This window comes from Lampetra planeri, chromosome 16, assembly GCF_965212315.1.
Source record: "Lampetra planeri chromosome 16, kcLamPlan1.2.h2, whole genome shotgun sequence".
NCBI lineage: Eukaryota > Metazoa > Chordata > Hyperoartia > Petromyzontiformes > Petromyzontidae > Lampetra > Lampetra planeri.
In genome coordinates this window covers 11692593-11715251 of record NC_136122.1, presented here as the reverse complement: position 1 = coordinate 11715251, position 22659 = coordinate 11692593, and the positions used below count along the sequence as shown (strand labels likewise).

The following is a 22659-nucleotide window of genomic DNA, read 5'->3' as shown; positions in this document are numbered from 1 at the left end:
CTTCATAAAAATACTTTCTTCACAAGTCAACTCAAAGTGATGTACTGTATATAAAAATAAAAAAAAGCAATTGAAGATGATATAGATTTTGTAAAGCCAGTTTTTGAACAATTGAGTTTTAAGATGACACTTTAAATCATCCAGAAAATCGGAGTCCCTAACTTTCAATGGGAAGGGCTCTTCATAACCTAGGGGCACAGCAGCAGAAGGCCCTGTCACCTACAGTTCGCAATCTGGTCGTGGGGACAGGCAAAAGACCAACATCAGTGGACGGAAGATTTGGATCAAGTGTATATTCAGATACTAGGCTAATTAACTCGCGAGAAAGCAAGCATTTCGAGGCATTGAAGGTAAGTACTTTAGCAATGCAGAACAATACTCAGGCAATGTTAAGGATTCCAGAACAGGGGTTAATATGACCACCAGAACGAGATCCAGTGAAACCCTGGCAGCTGAGCTACAAGTGGAGTTCACTCAACGTAAGTCTGTGATAAATACTCTAATCATTGTACATTTACAATCTCTATCGCTTAAACGCTCGTGCCGTTAGAAAATGATGTAATTTTGTCAGCTCAACTACTATAATTAGGAATATGTTTTACAAATCTAATGGGTAAATTGTTTGTATCTTTTTACTTTCATGATTATATCGTGATCATTATTGCTTTTTTTATTTTCCTTTTTTAAGTCGACCTGTAATGATAATTCCGTGATGATATTGAGACAAAAAGACAGACTATACACAGCGCAACACGGAGGAGGCTTTCGCGACCAATATTATTCATACTATTTACGCAATCTAACCAAAAAAACCTATATTATAGACGAAACATCACAATCATCTTTAATATTGCAACTTACAATATATACAGTAGCATTGCTCTATAATCTTGGATTGTGGTTACCTTTTAGCAGTGCGGCAGTTATTTTGAAAACCGTGGCCGCAGCGCATGTGTTGTTGTGCGTGGTTAATGGAAAAAGTTTGGTGCCAACCACAATGATTACGGTTCTCAAACATGTGCATAAACAGCGCAGTTATACAAATCGATTAAAAAAGTTAAACGTTACCATCTGCTGATGGTTTCATCAGTCTCATTTCTTGTAAATCGAGCAAAGATAATAATTGCAATTCCCGATTTTTAGGTTACTATGAAAATTCGGCTCATCAACATTATTTCGGATTCATTCGAAAGTATGTCACCTAAAATAACCTCACAAATAACGACGTTTCGGGCACAATACAAGCGTCCATCATCAGGTGGGAAAGCTTGTGTTGCGCCCGAAACATCGTAATTTATTTCATTTTATACCTACGTGACTTTACCGAAAGAACCAGAGAGTACGGATTCCTGCAGTCACGAAAGCTTCAAATCAATTACAACCATCCTCACGAGGCTACGCGTTAAACTGAAAAGCTGCTCGTTGGAATGTCGGCAGTGTGAGGGGGGTCATCCACTCTCATGCGGCCTTTGTCGTGAGAAGGTAATAAATAAAACGTTGTTTAGGACCCCCCCCCCTCCCTCCCCCCCGGTCACACATACCCATGGGAACCTTAACGCGGGAGTGAAATATAACAGAAGCAAGACGAAGGCTGCTGGTTGTGAAGACACGCAGGGACAGCTCGCCAAAGGCGACGATGTCGCGAGAAGGTTGTCGGTGTGTGTGCATGTGAGGGGGGTTTGAAGGCAAGCACAAGAGGGTTGGTCACACCAGGACAAAATGAGGCGAGATGGGCTGGGATAAAGGCACGCCCAAAAAAAATTCCCAAAAACGGCGTTCCGGAGTGATTCCTGCAGGACCGAAGCATTGCATGCCATGATGAGCAAAATCTCCTCGTGGTACAGCACTCAAATACACAGATCCCGCTTGCCTTTCGCTCCATTATTAGCAAGCAAAGCTGTCCCTCTGTTCACCGTCTTAACCTCTACTCTAAAACCTGGCTAGCTTACACTATCCCACAGGATAGACCCACGTTTGCTCCGTTCTTTAGCTGCTTTGTTGATGGAGTGACATCGGGGATGTCACTGGGTGGTGCCGGCCCGAGAGGGCCATGGCACGCAAAGCACCGTCATCGCGTACACCCCGTGGCGGGTGTAGTACCAGCCCAAGCGGGGCTTGGCGTGCGATGGGATAGCGCGGGCACGACGCACAGCGTGCAGTGCGGGCTCCCACCAGGGGGAGCGGGAGAGTGGCAGCCCAGGGGCAGGGTTGCCCCGGGCCATGGCACTCTGGTTGACCCCGTAGACACGTGATCCGGAGAGTCCACAGATAGGGCCCCAGGTGGGGGGGGGGGGCTAGGGGGCGATCACGTGTCCGGGGAGACTTCTCGAGAGGGCAGAGCAGCCCCGACCGAGGGGGATATAAGGCGGGTCTCTAAGAGGGACGGGGTCGCTGCATTCTACAAGCTGGAAGCTCTACAGGCATCAACACGTGGCCGGGACCCGAATGAGGGCCAGACCCTCCGTAGCTGTAACTCCTCCGTATAGGGTAGTTAGCTGGGTGGCCACCACCCTATGCTGTATCTGGTGAAGGGGCAAGCTACCCCTTTGTGTTACGTATTTATGTTACAAATAAATGTGTTGCCTCTAAAGAACAACGTCTACGACTCAGTTGGACTACATTTATACCGGATTTAAACTGCTGTGACGTAAGATGAGCCATACAATTCCTGTGGAAGATGCCCAAAGTTAAATTCCAAAATAGGAGATGCTCATTCATTTAATCCACAAATGAGCATTTTCTATTTCCAGTCCTGAGCCAGCGGTGGTAATTGCACATTCATATGGTGGGGAAGAGTCTTTAATTTTGACAACCAGTTGACATGGCTACAAAGTGATACTCGTTGACTCTCTGAGGAATGATACTCTGAGTCAACCTCCAACCAGGATTTGAACTCTCAACCAGGTAACACTTGTGCCTCGTTGCGATTAAAAAAAGTCCTAGGTTCAATTCCCCACTAAGGCACCTTTCGGTGTGTGTGGCGTTTGTAGGTGCTCCCTCGTGTGCTGTATTTTGATTAAATCGGATTCTCTGGCTTCCTCCCGAGGTTAAGAACAACACGCGATGTACATATATACTGAAAAGTTACCTGCAAATCACTTATCTGGATTTAATGCACAGCAGCAGCCGCATCACCCCCCCCCCGCCCCCAATTGCTAAAATTTGGCAGGACCCTCCTGAAAAATAATCTTGAGACTCACCGAGGCATTTCTGGGTAAACAAGCGGAATAATAAATAAGAAGAAGAGCTTGATTTGAAGCTTTCTTGACTGCAGGAATCCATACTCTTTGGTTCTTTCGGTAAAGTCACGTAGGTATAAAATAATATAAATCATGACGTTTCAACAGTCTGCCTCAGCAGCAGACCATGCTTTCCCACCTGATGATGGACGCTTGTGTTGCGCCCGAAACGTCGTGATTTCTTTTATTTTATACCTACGTGACTTTACCGAAAGAACCAATTAGTATGTAATAAGAAGAGCCTTCCGGATTGCGAGCAAGTTAGCTCTGCCGCCGAGCGAAGAAATCGCGTTGGCGTTCATCCACAATGCGGTGACTCTCCACGCGACACATCTGGCATGCAGTGGAGGCGTCGGGTTTTCAAGACCACCTTGTCGCGCGCGGCATCACGAACTACGAGGCTGAATGATAAAAAAGAAAGCCGTCTTACAAAACCCAGCCGGGCTTTCGTCGGTAAGTAAGGGACATTGTTTACGTGAACATGGTTCCTGAGTGGAGATGACATCGTTCCTGCGTGCGATGCGATTTTGCGAGTCACTTTATCGCTGATGGCTTCTTCAAACAAGTCGGCGCTCTTCCTAAAGACCGACGCTGCATCTCCGGCGCATTTTCGGCTGTTCCCAAAACTGGGCCTCACGAATCCTGGCTCGTATTACATGCCTTCCCCAAAATTCCTCTCCCAACCCCCCCCCCCCCAAAAAACCCCCTCTCCCACCACAACCCTCTCTCCCACCACCACTTACCCAACAACCCTCTCTCCCACCATCATCACAACCCTCTCTCCCACCACGACCACCACAACAACAACCCTCTCTCACCACCGCCATCACAACCCTCTCTTCCACCACCACCACCCTCTCTCCCATCACCCCCACAACCCTCTCTCCCACCACCACAACTCTCTATTCCACCACCACAACAACAACTCTCTCACACCACCACCATCACAACCCCCTATTCCACCACCACAACCCTCTATCCCACCACCGCCATCACAAGTCTCTCTTCCACCACCACCACCACCACAACTCCCTCTTTCACCACCACCACCACCACAACTCCCTCTCTCACCACCACCACAACCCTTTCTCCCACCACCACAACCCCGTCTTCCACCACCACCACAACCCTCTCTCCCACCACCGCCATCACAAGTCTCTCTTCCACCACCACCACCACAACTCCCTCTTTCACCACTACCACCACAACCCTCTCTCCCACCACCACCACAACTCCCTCTTTCACCACCACCACAACAACAACTCTCTCCCACCACCACCATCTCAACTCTCTCTTCCACCACCACTACCACCACACAACCCTCTCGCCGACCACCATCCTCTCTCCCACCGCAACCCTCTCCCTCCATCACCATAACCACAACTCTTGCCATTGTTTAACTTCCCTGCAAAACATTTCAACCAGGTCGACGCACGATCTGCACGCACACACATACCTCCCCCTCCAACCACACTGCATGGAGCAAACAATCTCGATCCTGCACGAGTTAATCTCATCGCTGTATCTCCACTTCGACTCGTGAATTTGCCCTATTTGGCTGCCACTCTGTCGTGCTGAGAGCCACATTGGAACCAGTGGTGAGATGTTAACTACCTCACCTGATATGAAGGAGGGCGTGGGATTAATCCCTCACCCTTCTATATTTTGAGTTTGCATGTTCTCCCCGTGGTCGCGTGCATTTTTCTCCGGGTCCTTCGATTTTTTTCCTCCCCCGCCCACATTTAGAAACGTGCGTTTGGAGTATTTTGGCTGCAATATATTTCCACATGATGATGAGCATTCGTTGATTTATCAGCACGTACTATTTGTTTTTTTTTCGGTAAAGTGACGTCGGTTAATAAAGAAAACAAATAAATTAAATCACAATTTAATTGTTTTATTTTTAAATAAATAAATTTAATCACAATTTTATTTATTTGTTTTCTTTTTTAAACTACGTGATTTTACCGAAAAAACCAGAGTATGAATCCTTGCAGTCAGGAAAGCTTCACATCTATAATTATCAGCACGTGTGTCCGGGTCGCTTCTGAAAAAGAGCCATACTGTATCGCTTAATATGCCTTGCCTGGTAAAAGAAAAACAGTTGATAGTTTAACATATTTTTTATAGTTTGAACGAAAAACGCTCCAGGCACCTGCAGCGAAACGTCGAACATCGTACCGAACAACACACGCCCACACGGTACAACCCGCAAACGCAGCGGAGAGCTGTACAGCAGAAATCGCGAAAACAACGCTGACACGCGGTACAATTTTTCGCTGATGCATTCATGAGGCTTTTATTTTTAAATACTCCACGCAAACAACACTAGAACGTGCTGTGGATTGACTCAACGACTGTACAGTAACAGTGTAGAAACGAGAGTACACCGTGACCAACAGTTCCTTCTTCAAGGGATACCAAAGTAAAAAAAAGTCCCAGTGCGGTACATTCAACAAAGTACAATACACCGTACAGATAACAGAACGAAAACACGTGGAAAAGTTCAAACGTAAAACTTAATGACATCACTTAAAAAAGTATTTTTTTTAAACACGCCATGTTATCGTTATAACACCCCGTGTTATCATTTTCCACCAGAATGAGTATTGGCAAAAATGAACTCCATCCCACGAGATTAGCAACAGTTTTTTTTGTGCGAATTAAAAACGCAGCCTGGCAAAAATGACCCAACGTGAAGGCGCACTGCGTGCGAGCAGCGGCTGTTGATTCACGGCATCAACAATGCGGTGGAGAGTGAGAGACTGCTAAAAAAACATTAGCCAACGAAAACATCACGTGATTTCTGGAAATACTGTAGATTAAACAAAAATTGTAACGAACATATATATTTGTCTCCGCACGGAAAACACACCGGGCAAATTGGGAAACATTTCTTGTTATCCTTAATCTTGTGTGTAAATACGTAAACAACAAATAGCAAAATAAATTCGTCCGGTACTTTTATTAAATTGCTGGCTTTTTTGTTGGTCTGCGATGTGTTGCCCGATTTCTTTTGCAAACGACGCCGCCACCTCGCACGACCCTTCGGAAGCAACGCTCCAACGCAGCACCGACACACGAACGTTTTACTGGTAGGAACCTCCTGGTTACACCAGCCCACATGGGGATTATTGTGTCCGTCCGTCGTGCATCAAAAAATGGGAGGGGTGGGGCTGGGTGGAGAGGGGAGGGTGGGGAGGGGCTGGGTGGGGAAGGTGGGGCTGGGTGGGGGGTGGGAGGGGTGGGGCTGGGTGGAGAGGGGCTGGTCACCCCGTGGTGCCCTTATAAAACTCAACGCTTAACCTACTCACGCCGGCTTGTGCCCGCCCTCACAGTCGGCCATATTTGCGGAATACACCACGCCGCCGTTGACCCTGGCCATTGACCGAGCAACCCAACGTTCCTACCAGCTCCCTCCGCAGGAATGTGTTTTATTTTGTGTTCAGTTGGCTACGCGCTGTGCGAAAGAAGTTCAACATCCAAACATAAACCCGAAGTTCAACATACATACACAGGCACGAAGTTCAACATACATACATAGACACGAAGTTCAACATACATACATAGACACGAAGTTCAACATACATACATAGACATGAACTGAACTCAACTCCATCTGCACAGTTTCCGCCCTCTTAGACACGTTGCCGTTGCTTTGGCTGCAGACATCAACTGTGTTTTTTTTTACCAAACAACTTGAGAAGCATTCGACACTAACCATTTTCTTCTTATGAGATAACCCATCGTGGTTTAATTGCCACACTTGGCAATCCATGTCTGATAATAATATTATGAATAGCTTTGCAATTAACAGAACATTCCCTTAATCATCATAAACTCATTTAAACTGAAACTATTTAAACGAAACATTCCATTTGGCTGCAGACATTATCACATCCTCCTCCTCCTGCTCATCGTCCACTACTGGTTGAAGGCCTCCCCATGCCACCGCCTCTGCCACCCGTCGTGAACAATCCACCCGCCATCGTTGCTCCATCTCCGCGGCGGTGGTGACAACCAGAGGTGTGGACTCGAGTCATGTGACTTGGACTCGAGTCAGACTCGAGTCATGAATTTGATGACTTGCGACTCGACTTGGACTTGCATAACAATGACTTTGTCCCACCTATGAGATGTGGACTCGAGTCATGTGACTTGGACTCGAGTCAGACTCGAGTCATGAATTTGATGACTTGCGACTCGACTTGGACTTGCATAACAATGACTTTGTCCCACCTCTGGTGACAACCCTCTCCGATGCTCACGATCCGTTGCCACGTCAGAGGTCGCAAACGGGTTTTGATTCCTTACCCGTACCCGTACCCGGCCGCACCAGGGTCGCAAACGGGTACCCGTACCCTACCCGATACCCGGCTACCCGTACCCGGCTACCCGTATTGGGTAGGGTACGGGTACCCGATTGCGACCTCTGGGATGAAGCCATGTTGCAGGCGCGGGTGGGTTGATTCTAGACACGACGTTGGGAAATGAGTGACAAACGGTTACTCACCAGTGACTCACGGTCTACCCGTACCCGTACCCGGCCGCACCAGGGTCGCAAACGGGTACCCGTACCCGGCCGGGTACGGGTAGCCGGGTATCGGGTAGGGTACGGGTATCGGGTACCCGATTGCGACCTCTGTGCCACATATACGAGGGACTCTAAACATATTCGAAACACAAAACATTGGCCTCGTTCCAGAGCCTCTATAAAACACGCTCGAGGGGGAGGATGGGTGTGTGCTGTAAAAAAACGTGATAATGAATCGTGTTACATAGCGTAATCTACGTATTTTCTGAATCTACCATAACATTACAAGCCACAGTACGATTGTGGCCATTCGACCCAAACTATGGGCCAGATACTGGAGGAAGCAATTGTGGTCTGCGAAGAGCACAACTAAAAGAACTCTTTCCTGAAGCCCTCTCGGCGTGGCCAACAAACATCGGGGACATTGGCCTTTCGCTCCTGAACATATTGCCGCCTATATGTCACTAACTCTTCTTGGAAATCCACACGACAGTAATTACAATTCTAGCCCGCATCTGCTCCCCGCACAAAACGAATGGCCACACAATAAACCGAACAGCAAATACAATGAGTTCTGTTTCCACACTCCAATAAAATATGTTTATCCATGCAAGCGTTGCTTGCATTAAGTAAGCGATCATCTGGAGCGGTTTAAAACCATCAGAGAGTCCATACCGTTTGGTGACTTTACCGAAAAAACAAAGAGTATGGACCCTTGCAGTCACGAAAACTTCAAATCTAGAATAATCAGAGAATCACTTCATAAACGTCTGGCTCGTAAAATGCCGCTGCTAAGCGCACTCTCTTAAAATGATGTGGCCCGCGGTTCAACGCAAAAAAAGACACAAGGTATAAATGAACGTAGTAATTCACTTAATCTCTGTTACGCTCAACAAAAATCCATACTCTTTGGTCAAGAGAGCATGTGTGGCTTATCACGTTTTTTTATTTTTCCAGGAGCCGCCCTCTCAAAATGCAACACAATTGGTTCCTCTCCCGACTTCCCCCTCTTCCCCCACCCTGACCACGTCTGCACGTTCTCTTGTTCTGTGCCCAAGAGATCCCAGCGGCCCGCCCCTCTCAACCCACACAGCCCCCATCCCCCCCTGCATCCACCCAACGCGCAACAACCACAACAACCACCACCTCCTCCTCCCACCGTGGCCCACGTCGCTCCGAGCATCCGCCTCTCATTTTCGTTTCTCCATTCTTGAGTTGTGATGCAGCACAGTTCCTGCGTCAGCAGCGGTGCATAACCGCACGTGACGAAATTCACACAACGCCCCCGTCAATAACACTGCGTCCCCTAAAACGGAAAAACCCCGAGAAATACGTGTTTCATAGACGACGTTTCAGGCAACGACCCTTATCAATAATTCATATCTCTCTGCTCGGGAATCATTGATCTGTCTGCTTTTTGTAAAACAGCCATTGTCAGAATATATATAATACTCCGAATTACGTCTCCTCCATTTGACGTCGTTTCGCAAAGACGTTGTCACTTACATTCAAACCGGGACCCGATTGGCGTCGCCTCGACCCCACACTCACGTCGCCGACAGCATCGTCCTCTCTCGCAGTCACGAAAGCTTCAAATCGAAACTTTCTTCGTTTGTCGTGTATTTGGCCACTTGGGCCCTCACTGGCAAAGCCCACCCAGCCGGAAGTTCCTCTTCCCTAAGTCACTCTCGTTTCCACTCTCTCTCTCTCCGGTTGCCACCTTGTGGTAGAAAACTCAAAGCGTTTCTCGTCATCTGCAAATGACTGGACCTGCTGCTGGTGTAGACCACGACCTGTGGAGATGTGCGGCAGCTAAACACTCAGCCCCCCCCCCCCCCTATATTTCGCGAGATTAATTTTGTGAAATAGTCGTAACTGTCTGCAGCGCTGTGATCGGACAAGAAATGGAAACGTGAGATCAATCAAGTAAATGGGGGGGGGGGGGGGTGTTCGCAAATCATTGCGTTCGATACCCGTGGGATGAGAGCCAGAGCTGGAAGCAAGAAAGTAGTAGATGAATCGTCGCTCGTTCTGTTTGAAGTGTGAATATCATGGGTCGAGTGTGGGTGGGCGGGCGGGGGCTCATCTATCAATTGATGTTCAGTACAGTAATTATATACATTCTAGATTTGAAGTTTTCGTGACTGCAAGGATCCATACTCTTTGGTTCTTTCGGTAAAGTCACGTAGGTAAAAGATAAAATAAAAATGAGATAAAAATATAATTATTTTTTAAATAAATGAAAGTAAATTAAATCACGACGTTTCGATTGCAACACAAGCAATCATCACCAGGTAAGCCCTCCCCGTAGAGGCGATTCATTCTAAAATTTGAAGTTTTCGTGACTGCAAAGATCCATACTCTTTGGTTCTTTCGGTAAAGTCAAACACATTATAAACACCCACGACTCCTAATGCGAGGGACAAAGCGAACCCCTGCTCCCCAAATGTCGAAGTCAAACTCCGCCTCTGGCTCGTATTCATTCCTCTAGAACTGCTTCTCGTGCACCCTGAGATTTGCGCGGTTGGCCAGGTACGGTGCGAAGGAAGTTCAACTTACATACATTGACTGCGTCATGCCCGCCACATCCCCCAGTTTAACAAGGTCCCGTTATGGGGTTATCAGTCACCCCCTTTTTTACACGAGCACCGACAACTTTTTCTATTTGTTACCGAGCCGTTACTTTAAAACATATATATAAAGAAAGCGGACGCGTGCGTTGCCAATACATTTTTAAACGTGTTCCAGCTCTCGTTTATTTGGCCGTAACGACGAGTGGCAACGTTGTGCGCGTGTCATGTAAAGGCGACACGTGGACTCCATGCCGCCGTCTTCATCATCACCACCATCGCTCGGTCGCTTGCCCCTCCCTGGCTGGAGCGGAGCGGTCCCCACTGGACGCCCCAGGCGACCCCCATGACCCCTGAGCCAGGAGCGGAACGAGGCAGCCAGGGAATGCCGTGCCCCCCCCCCATTCACTCCCCCCTAGTGGCCAAAGCTACGAGTTTGGGGGGGGGGGGCCTTGACAACCGCCACGAGATGTTTTCAACAACAGTGTAACGGAACCCAAACAAACGCTTCTTTAAAACTAGATAAAAATGTGTTTTATTAAAATGCTTTCATTAACGTGGCACGCTTTCTTTAAAAAAAAACGTATTTCAATGACAGCAGTAACGTTTGGCTTCCATATCCGAGACGGTGAGCGCAACGCTGTGATCGGGCAGGAGGAGGCGCGATATATCAACATCCTCGAGGTGCGACCGTGAGAGACGATCGAATTATTGGGGTCCCCCGCCTGATCGATTCCCACACCCCCTGGAGCTGTCGTGGCGACGCCGCTGGGCTGAGCACGGCACGAGGCCGGGTGTTTGACGTCCACCCAGTGGTGTAGTAACGACATTACCAGTGGTGTAGTAACTCCATTATCAGTGGTGTATACACCACTGATAATGTCGTTACTACGTCGTTACTACACCACTGGTAATGTAGTCACTATAGTAACTACATTACCAGTGGTGTAGTAACGACATTACCAGTGTGTGTAGTAACGACATTATCAGCGGTGTAGTAACTACATTATCAGTGGCATAGTAACTACATTATCAGTGGCATAGTAACTACATTATCAGCTCAGGGGGTGCGGCAATGTCAGGTGGGACCCCAAAATTTGATTTTGCACGGTCCGTACCTTGACGCTATTACATGTCGCGGCTCCTTTGACCTAATCACATCGTCGTTGCGCTCACGGTCTCTAACAATTAACGCTGTAGGGGCGCTCCGTCTTCGCAAAATGCAGCCACCACAGCTCCGTAGTTCCTCTTTGCATTAAGTTGCTGCTCTAATTAAAATTAAACGTGGAACGTAAATGAGAGCATTTTTATCTTTCAAAAATTAAACCGCCTTTTAAATAAGTGTTTTGTTCTTTGACACTGTTGTTGAAAACAAATCTCATGGTGGTTATCAAGGGCCCCCCCCAACTCCTAGCATTGGCCACCAGGGCGGAGGGGGGGGCAATGCACCCCCTGCCTGCCCTACGCTCGTTACGCGACTGCGTTATGCCTCATCAGCGTGCTGGCGTCCACGCCAACCGTGGTCGGTCCCGAGGTCGGCTCCAATCCCGCTGTAGTAGCAGCTCCAGCGCCGCTGGCAATGGATCGTGGTGCGTAGGGCCACGATCATGGGCCATGTTCTGTCACGACGGGGTTGTCGCGCGCGCTGCGAGAGCTCCGCACGGATCCTTCACCTCTCGGCACGACTCCCAACGGCACAATGAGAACATTGTAAGAATACCATTGGAACCTCATTTGGCAGTAAAAAATATAATTGTTTTTTTACCCTTTTATCTGGCAACAAAACTGACACCTTTTTTATAAGGAGTCATGTTTGCATAGACCACAATACCTGCAGTCATAATGCAAACTAAAAACATAACTCTGTGAATGTATGCATTGTCCTTGAAGTTGATTGGTCCACACCCGAGACAGCTTTCCTTAGAGCCTAGTCTCACATGGTGTTGGACCAGATGACGCCAAAAAGCTGTCTCGGGTGTGGACCAATAAACTTCAAGGACAGTGCATACATTCACAGAGTTATGTTTTTAGTTTGCATTATGACTGCAGGTATTGTGGTCTATGCAAACATGACTCCTTGTAAAAAAGATGTCAGTTTTGTTGCCAGATAAAAGGGTAAAAAAACAATTATCATTGCAAAAATAGCCAAATACAAAAATTGAACGCACACAAATATAAAAACAGATCTCCATTGTGAGCATCAAAAATGTTCGCTTTAATGGTTTACAGCGATATAAAAGCGACTAAAACTTTAGAATGTTACAATCTTATCACTTTCCCAACAAACAACCGCGCAATTCTCGTCCCTTTCCTCCTACAAATTGCGTTCGATCAAAATAAACACACGAATAACAACAAGAACCGCGTCATTATATAGCGCCTCTCCCATCATCCACACGTCCGAGTGGGCAAATATTTGAACTCCACCACACGGCAATCAAATGAATCACAATCAGTGCACGGTCAGGTGGATTTGGCCACTGAGGGTGTCCTTTTTGAAGCCATGTGTGCAGACCTGAGATCAGGATTTCCGAAACTCCAGTCCTCGCGACCCACAACGCTACTCCGTCTCTCCGCATTTGCCCAAATTAACGCGGCATTTAACATGCGAATTAACTCGTTCCACGCCGCATGATTGTTAAACACGTCCCACGCGCTGTGGTTAAGCAATTCCCGCTGCGTCAAGGGCACACGGAGATCGCAAGCTTCATGTGAATTACTCTTAGGCTTTTTCGGTAAAGTCACGTAGGTAAAAAATTAAAATAAAAGTAATAATAGAAAAAAAAAATAGTATTTCTATTATTACTTTAATTTTCATTTAATAAAATAATTTAGTTTCTATTATTATTTTTCTTTTTTACCTACGTAACTTTACCGAAAAAGCCTAAGAGTATGAATCCTTGCAGTCACGAAAGCTTCAAATCTAGAATTCAAGTGACTTGGCTCTCTTGCCGCAGTGTTAATTCGCTTAGTGGGTCACGGGAGGCCTGGAGTGTGGGGTAACCCTGTCTTACAGTGTCATCCCCTTGGATTTATCCGGGTACTCCAGTTTACTCCATATCGCAATGCAGGACCATCCTGAATGCAACCTTCAATAAACTCAGGCTATCCTGACTGCACAGCTTAAATTTGTGTTTGTTATCGTTGGTGAATAACTCCTTGGCACGAAGTGGGAGTGTTGTGATCTGTACAATTTGTATCGCTTACAATGCACGCATTAGGTTGCTTAACATGTGTTGTTATTCACAGTAGCACACTATTTATTTTAAGCAGTAGTGAGGAAGCTGCGGTTTTTGGCCCTAAATAGATGGATGGCAAACAAAAACACCATACACAACAAACATTATAAAAGTATAAAGTTGCATTCCAACATACTCTTCTAACACAAAGGTCGCCTAACCTGATGACGATTTTTTAATAATAAGAAAAATATAACTAGAGCTCTCACACACGCACACGTTCCTACCACACAAAAATAAGGGCACTCTGAGTGCTGGAAGCAGAACAAAGTGCGTGAAAGGTTAAAGGCGCAGTCCTGCAATTGCTTGCATCAACGCCACGCTAGCCGAAGGGATTCCACTACAGGCAGCTGGCTCCACAGAGCCCGTCCACAAAGTGTTTTGGCCTACTTTTCGCAAGCTGGTAAGTGGGGAAGTGGGCGTCTTGGAAGAGGTGGAAATACCCACATTTTATCTTACCAGACACGACCTGCCTGCCGATGGTATTAATCGATGGCCAGTGGCGGTGGTGTGGGGGGGGTGGCAGTTGAAGAAACTTTCCTCATTGTTAGCAGCCAAATACTCCAAATGGATGATTCTAGACACGGAGAACAATCTACGCGACCATGGGAAGAAAACATGCAAACTTCATATTGACAGCCGTCAGGGTCTGGATCGAACCCACGACCTCCTGTGTACCAGGCGAGGTAGCTAACATCTCGCCACCCGTGGCTTTATGCGGCAGATGCGTTCGAAGAAAAGGGCGCACAAAGAAAAACTGCACGGAGACCGCGGCTGCCTGACGAGTAGCGCACACAGTACACACACTGCCATCTGTTGGCTCACTGGAATATTTTTCTTTTTGTGCGACTTTAACAAGGAACCTATCCAATGACACTTGCTTTTGCCTCCTTTTGAGGATTTCGCGGAAATGTGTACTAAAGAACAGTCACTACACTTGGGACACAAAATAAAAAAAATGCTTTACGCACACACACGTGGTCACAACACTAGAGTAAACAGTCTACGCTCGCACGGATGTTGACTATACGAGTGAAGCACGCCGACTGAGACTGAGCATGGGAGATGAATACCCACAATCTCGCAGCGAGAGAGAAGAACCATCGGCTCAGTTGTGATCACGTGACGTTCGGCAGACAAAGCGTATACATACTACTCGTATTGCAAGACCTCGCTCGTTCATCAAGTTAAAATGTATTCTAAAAAATGCTCGTCTTGCAAAACACTCGCAGACCAAGTTACTCGCAATCCAAGCTTTTACTGGACTCGTCTTAGTCCTCCAGGGCTCCCTCCAGTGGAGACCCTTCCACCAGCAACTGCACAAGCAAGACATTTTAGGACTGCCCCTTGAGCTTTTATCCATATTAATAAAAAAGACACCTATCTAAAGCAACACCAATGTGATTATACTAAAACGGCACGTGCGATTCTTTCGTCTACATCCACCTCGTAAAAATAAAAATCCCTTTTAAAAGTGAAATTAAGTCAGCGACGGAACAAGTGCTAATGTTGGTTATCGGGTGTTAAACGGGACGGAAGTTTCAACTGCAGTCCTTGAGGGTTCTCCTCGGCAGGTGTCAAACAAATCACGTTGATTGGATTAGTTCAGGCACTGCCGGTGATTGACGCGTACAATGGGTTCCCGTATAAACTGCTATGAAGTATCATGTATTGATTTGTTTGCTCTGAATGCATATTGTGTGTGTCTGTAGTGCACCGGTTAGCGTGCAGCGCTACGAACCCGGCGACCCAAGTTGGATTCCCGCTCACGGCCAACACCAGTGATGATTATCTGAAACGATCCTGGGCCTACCCCTTTGTCCACTCAGCCTGTTGTCTAAATATCAGCACTGGGGAGACAAAGGCGGCCGGCCGGGTGTGGTGTTGGCCACCCACCCCTGTTGTGTGCCATGCCGGCCTTCAACAGCACTTGCCCGATCATTCCGTTAAAGGCTATACGGGTGGTCTTTGTCACAACGATGTTGGCTTTCCTCTGCGATTATTTTGGCAAAAAAATAAAGCAAATCGCTGACACGATGTAAAGTGAATCGGCCGTTTCGTCAAGATGTGAATCTTAACGTGATCCTACAATTTTACAGTCTGGGTCTTTTTGAAGAAGTAAAGTAAAAAAAAAATCAGTGGGGGTGGTGCTGGTAGATATTTTTGTTGCAATTATTGTTTTCAAATCCCTTTCCCCGCAAACACAATTTAGTTAAAATTATATTTTCACGTAATTTTTTAAAAGTCCAATTCTTTGTAAAGTTGACTGCAATACCATTTTAAGGTTTAATACACCGTGCGGGTCTCAATTTGTTGGCGGAGGCACTTTTTACTAATTATTTGGGAGAACAATTTCCCCCAACCAACACTTGGCAGGGAATGAAACATTCTGACAAATTGTGCAAGCGCTTTCCGCCAATATCTAGTGGAAAATACTGGCCATGCAGCAATCCAATTCGGCCATATTACCACTAAAAAAACCCCACAAAATGAAGTACTTCCTGACAATATTCGTTCGAAAAAAAAAGTCAACTTGCAACTGATAAGGCAACTTTCCACCTTTTCCACAAAAAAAAACCCAACGCGAAGTATGCAAGCCACAAATTCGCGAATAAAACCTTTCGCGCTACCCCAACTGCCTTGTTCCCACACCCACGTGCCTGGCTTTCCCTCCTCCCCTCCTAGCCCATCCCTACACAACCCACGTGGCCAACAACTACCCATTCATGTTGTTGTCGTTGTTGAAGGTGGAGGGTTGATTCTCGTGGTCCAGCTTGTGCATGATGTCGACGTAGCTGTTGGCGAGCATAATCACGCCGTATATGAACAGCCCGCACACCACCAGGCCAAGCAGCAACGCGATGATGTTGAGGGTCAGCGAGATGTTGCCGTAGTGACGTGCACCCTCCGCGTCGTGAAGATGCTTGCGATCCCGGGCCTGCGCCACAACGCAACGGCAGACGGAGGGGTGGGGGAGCGGGGAAAACATCCACGGTCGCGTTTAACAAGTGAAACAAAAATGGGGGAACGTTCAAATAAAAATAATTAAGAACTTTGATTTAAAGCTTTCGTGACTGTAGGGATTCATCTTCTTGGTTCTTTCGGTAAAGTCACGTAGAATGAAAATAATAAAATAATAAAAATAAAACATAATAGAATAATTCTCACGACGTTTCGGCCACAACGCAAGCAGCCGTCCTCAGGTGAAGAACAGGTCTGTCGATAAGACAGAGTCTGAATGACAGACCTGTTCTTCACCTGAGGACGGCTGCTTGCGTTGTGGCCGAAACGTCGTGAGAATTATTTTATTATGTTTATGTTTATTATTTTATTATTACCATTCTACGTGACTTTACCGAAAGAACCAAGAAGAAGAAGTTAGTTTGTTGATCCCTCCCCGCACTTCCAATTAGCAAGGTTGGCTACTCACAGTGCAAAAGAAATTCAACATACCATATAAGGCTTGCAATGGTTTTGTATTATTACATTTTATCTTGGGTTGGGGTTGGTATCGACAATGGCAGGATTACTATCTGATCTCGGCCATGAACTGTTGTTTTAAGAGGAGACATTGAAAGTCACCCCCTCCCCGTGGCTACAACCGTGTTATGCCTAGTCCGGCACAAAGCGGTTTCTCTTATTGTGATATTCCGGTTTTTCTCGTCTCCACAGATTAAAAGTCATCGCTCCAATGCCTGCAAAAGGTGACCGTGTCTTCGGATGTGTGCAGCGTGTTGTTCAGCACGACGTCCCAGCGTTTCGTTGCACATGCTGGGGGAGCTTCTACAGGAACCGAAAACACAGTAGTAACAACCCGAAGAAAACGCAGTGGAAAGCTGCATGGACAAAACCATGAAAAACCTACACAGTTGTACTTGGGAAGGACGTAGATGGTGGGGGAATTCTCTATACCCCTTGCAACTTTCACCAACATCTTCATCAGCATCATAAATCATGGCCAATGCACTGCTGGATGAACTGCTTTTTTATTTTTTTACCAGTTAAGACTCACTGAGCTATAAAGCTCGTTTTAAGAAGTGACCTGGCTATTACAAATGATAGCTGAACGAAGTGGATTATCACGTGGAAATAATTTATAACAGCCAAATCCTGTAAACGCATGTTGATTCTAAATGTGGAGGGGAAAACCGGAGGACCCGGAGAAAAAACCACGCAACCATGGGAAGATAGATATGCAAGGATTGGGATGGAACACACGACCTCCTGTATACCAAGCAAGGTAGTTGACATCTGATGAAGGCCCTCCCAAGCCGCCGAAATTTCCGCCGTTCCAGCAATGTAAAAATCCACCTAGCTATTGCTCCGTCTCCTTGGCTGACGTAGTCTAGGACGCGTTTCATTACTTGGCTGCGACCTTGCCGCTCGACTGGTGGTCGTGATGGATGGAGGAGTGGCAGCCAAAGACTGCAACACGCCGAAAAATATGCCCACCGCGATTGGTCCGATGTTAAGTTCTGCCTGCATCCAGGAGCTGGGTGAATTGTCGCATCGCTGGGCCGTGACAGATTGCGAAGGCTTGAGGAGGTCTTCATCCAGCACTGGATTGCTGATGACAGATTAACCGCTAAGGTAGGAGTATAAGCACTTTCTGCCAACTCTATACAGTGTGTACAGCCCATTCCCACAAGGCACTGCAATGTGTAACTTATGTGCCTTAGTGCCAGACACTGGCATTTAAAAGACTGTGTAATCATTGATGAACACACTTATTTTTCCTGTTCTTCACAGATCCTGTTTTTAGCAGAGGGAATAATTCATCAACGGCCATGGTCAGTCCACTGCTATATTAAGGGCTAGCAAAGCCATCGCCATCTCTCACGACCCTGGGATACAATTATCCACCGAGCACCTAAACATGAGCTAATTACATCCATCTACATCATCGCCGGATGTAATCTTGGATGCGTTCCATTCCTTGGCTGCCACTCAGTAATGATTAAAAAATAATGAGTACAGTATCCGATGGGTAAGCGGTGAAGTGTTTTACATGGGAAGTGAAGGTTTTATTTTCTCAGTGTTTACCTATAGTAATAGCCTCAAAGTTGCACGCAGATGAGAGTGTGAAAGGCGGTGCAACTGCACCACGGCCCATGGGCCGGAGGGGTCAAGGTGCCGACTATGAAAGTGGTCGAAATCGGACAGGAGGCCCTGTTTCAATCCGTGAAGCAGGGAACCATGCCAACCATGCTACGCTACTGAATAGCGTGCATTTTCCTTTCATGTGTACCAAATGTCTCCCAGTGCACAAACAAGCAAAGAGGGCATCACTCTCATCCATTGGGGACATTTAGCCAACAATGGAAATTCCACATTCCCTTGGCAAGGGCTGTCGAAAACTTATCTCAATGAATGAATAGGAAGATACGACGTCAAGTTGGCCCCAGACCAGAGCTTGAACTCATAACCTACACCATGTTAGTGAGTGAAACACTAGTCTAACCACGTTGCCACCTTTCTTCCTCCCGAATTTAGGAAGCCACTGGAGCCATGCACTTTTAAATCTAGATTGAAAACTAATTTATTTAGAACTGCTTGTTGTGTTTAGTTTGTTGTCCTTTCCCCGCACCACGCATTAGCAAAGTTCGAAATACGTTCAACATAAATACATACTTATTGGCCTACGCCAATATTGTCGAGGAGCAATAGCACGTGCATCGGTGTCAACTCTCTGGGATTCTTCAGAAATGTCAGTCCGATTAAACGATGCCATCTGGGTGCCATGTCACAGATAAGATCCATACACCCAACAACACTACTTTCTCGGAGTACACAGGAAACGTGCACAAACCCTGATCGTGTGCGTTGTTTATCATCGAGGAAGACAACAATACTGTATATCAACAAGTCTGGCTCTCCAAGTACAAAAATACAATTACGTTTTATGACATCGGCCTATCGGCCTTCCGCACTTCAGGTTGTCCAGTGGTGTTTGTTTTAGATTGGGATTATTGGTTGGGGTGTAGGAGTAGGGACGATACGTTACGGGTTTGTGGTTAGGGTTTATGGTTGTGGTTTTACCTTTGCCTGTTATTATCCACAGACGTCTTGGACAAGTGCAGCCCAAGTTTAACACGTAGGCTTTCGCGACCGATATTATCCATAAGATGTTTCTCTGGGTTAAATCGCGTAAATGTGTTGTTAAACCCGTCACCACCCGACACAGCCAATTAGTAAGGTTTGTCACGTAAACAAAACGTGCTAATTCGTTACGAGCATAGCACACCGGTGTGTTGGAGAGTAAACCCACAACATTCACAATTCGAGTGCGACGTTTCGCCAGCAATTACAACCAGCATCATCAGGCGACAGCCAGATTTGTGCAGTCCACTGTCAAGCCACTGCTCGACTCAAACAATGCCTACGTGTGAGTCGTGGTGGTCATCTGACCTTAGTTCACCACACTGGTCAATGCCAGTTAAGGCGGAGTTGCATATAAGTGGGGGGGGGGGGGCATTGAAATGCAGTACAACAGGATTTTGCTGCAATGGGCTCTGCAATCCACAACATAGAACTGCAGTATCCTATGAGTACCAGTTTTTAATGCATGGTGGTCGCTCATCCAAGCACTGTCCAGGCTCAGAGCAGCTTAGCTTCTTCCCGTTGCTTTGATCATATTCATTGACGCCAAGGTTAACGCTGCAACGTGCCTTATAATGCTGCTGTATGGGTCGTCTTGTTCACTTAGGAGACCACTGATGGATCCCGAAATGTGCATTTATTTTTTCGGGCGAAAACAAAACCTACTTATAGGCAGTGCGAGCAAGGTCAGTTCACTCAGTACACGTTCGGTGCGGTGTTTAATAGCTGTAATATACGGCAGTGTATTCTTATCGTAGTACTCCACCATCCTCGATCCGAGGGTTGGACGCACCTTGGGCAATCACCCTTCGCCACCGACTTCTGCTTTCCTCCTTCGCGAGTCTCGGCCATGCTTCCATGTTATCCGTCCACGTGTAGTGGAACACACATTTTTAATAAGCGGAAACCATCTTCAAGGAGGGGGTACATTTTACTGTTTTGTTTTGGGTATGTTGTGGAGGAAGGTGGGGGGTGGGGGCAGTGACATGTTTCTCTAAACATTAAGGAGGGAGGTTGCATCTGCTGTGCAAGTTGGGGAGAAATGTTACGGACAGACAATTGGCGTGGCACCACACAGAGATCGGCGCCTGCGTTGAAGGCCAACTTACACGCGGACCGTACCATGCGTTGAACTTCTTTCGCAACAAAGACCCAAGACTCCTGGAGAGAAGTGGTGGTGATGATGAGACGGTGAGGAGGAGGCCAACGTCGCCTGTGTGAGCGCGGAGACGACCTTAGGAGGTCAGATGGTGGCGGTGCTTACGACTACGACGACGATGATGGAGTCCTTAATAACCGTGTCAACACAACACGGTTCATACCCCGTGTTCTTGTGCAGGGAAATTGAGTTCTGCAGGTCCATTCGTTTTTTTTGTTGTTGCACGCATTGAACAGCCGTTTCAATACGGGGCAAAAAAAACAACCTATTGTGTTTGTCTATTTGTTTGTGTTTCTCCCTTGTGCCGGGACTTTGTAGGGCGAACGTTGAGATTTAAAGGGGCACGGGGTGACAGGTGTGAGGACTAGCATAGGTAAGGAAGCGACGGTGGAGGTACGGGTGGGTGGGGCGGGTGGGGTGGGTAGGGGATCTCACCTTGATGGAGAAAACAGCCGCCAGGAATCCAAGGCAGCACACGTTGACGTGCATCATGCTGCACAGCGACCACGCCAAATAGTCGCGGACTTCCGACACGATGCCCGACTCCCAGGGGCCGGCGTTCATCATGACGGGAGGCGACCCAGACGATGGGGGTGGACCCCCACGATCGTATCCCGGCCCCACCACGACCACCCCGGCGCACACGTCTTGCATCGGGACCCCCATGGGACCCGGTCGGTAGCCACCGGCCTCGTCCAAGCGTTGGTACTGAGGGTTCATGATGGTTTGTTGGTCTCTCTTCAACGTGGTGTGCTGCTGCTGCTGCTGTGTATGCTGTTGCGTGAACGTCTGTGTTGTGTACGAGTACACGTGCGTATGTTAAGTGTGTACTCGCCGCCTGTTGTTGCGTATCGTGTGCTGTGTGTGTGTTGTGTCTTTATTGACTCGCGACACAACAGGATAATGACGACCGCTCAAATGTGGCAGCAGGCAACGTGAGATAGGGCGGGGGGGGGCAGGGCAAGGGCAGTGGGAGGGGCAGGAGACGCCGGATCGATTCTCAGGGCCGACGCTCGATTTAGCGCGCGGGAGAACTGGAATCGATTCCCGAGTGACATTTCGTGAATGGAATGAATGGGGGACTTGCTTTGAAGCTTTCGTGACTTACAGGAATTACTCTTTGGTGCTTTCGGTGAAGGCACGTAGAAAGAAAATGAATTAAATACTAGAGTACGACGTTTCGATTGCAACACAAGCAACCGTCATCAGGTAGAACTAATGGGAACGTGAATGAAACTGTAAACTTTTACACCATTGGAACCTCATTTGCCAGTAAAAAATATGATAATTGCTTTTTTACCCTTCTATCTGGCAACAAAACTGACACCTTTTTTTTACAAGGAGTCATGTTTGCATAGACCACAATACCTGCAGTCATAATGCAAACAAAAAACACAACTCTGATAATGTGCACTGTCCTTGAAGTTGATTGGTCCACACCCGAGACAGCTTTCCTTAGAGCCTAGTCTCACATGGGTTGTACCAGATGACAAAAGGCGTCATCTGGTCCAACCCATGTGAGACTATGCAAACATGACTCCTTGTAAAAAAAAGGTGTCAGTTTTGTTGCCAGATAGAAGGGTAAAAAAACAATTATCGAAACTGTAAACTGTTGATTATTTTATCAGATAAGGCCCACTGGGCTGTACAGCTTGTTTTTTTCCCAAAAGCGACACTGGCTATCACAAATGATAGTTCAACGACGAGTGCACATCTGTCTACAAACCCTCATCAGTGCCGACCTTATCACAGACCAATTCAGACCATATTAATTACCACGTGCCCTTATAAATCTCAAAGTTCATCCTACACACTACAC

General features: G+C 47.0%; 1 protein-coding gene across 1 annotated transcript; it reads right to left on the bottom strand.

The window, feature by feature from the left end:
* Positions 1–12534: 12534 nt before the first annotated feature.
* On the bottom strand, positions 12535–21789 carry LOC144723055 (uncharacterized). The gene is made up of 2 exons (XM_078601597.1): positions 21276–21789; positions 12535–16520 (listed from the first exon to the last, which is right to left on the bottom strand). Exons 1-2 carry the CDS (start codon positions 21558–21560, stop codon positions 16299–16301), a joined length of 507 nt encoding a protein of 168 aa, XP_078457723.1. The 5' UTR covers positions 21561–21789; the 3' UTR covers positions 12535–16298.
* Positions 21790–22659: the final 870 nt, after the last annotated feature.

What these genes read in the sequence shown, in the direction of transcription:
- LOC144723055 (XM_078601597.1), bottom strand. Translation starts at nt 21,560, where the DNA reads ATGAACCCTCAGTACCAACGCTTGGACGAGGCCGGTGGCTACCGACCG. An exon ending in CGGCTGTTTTCTCCATCAAG is followed by an intron (nt 16,521 to 21,275) that starts GTGAGATCCCCT and finishes GTTGTGGCGCAG; the next exon opens with GCCCGGGATCGCAAGCATCT.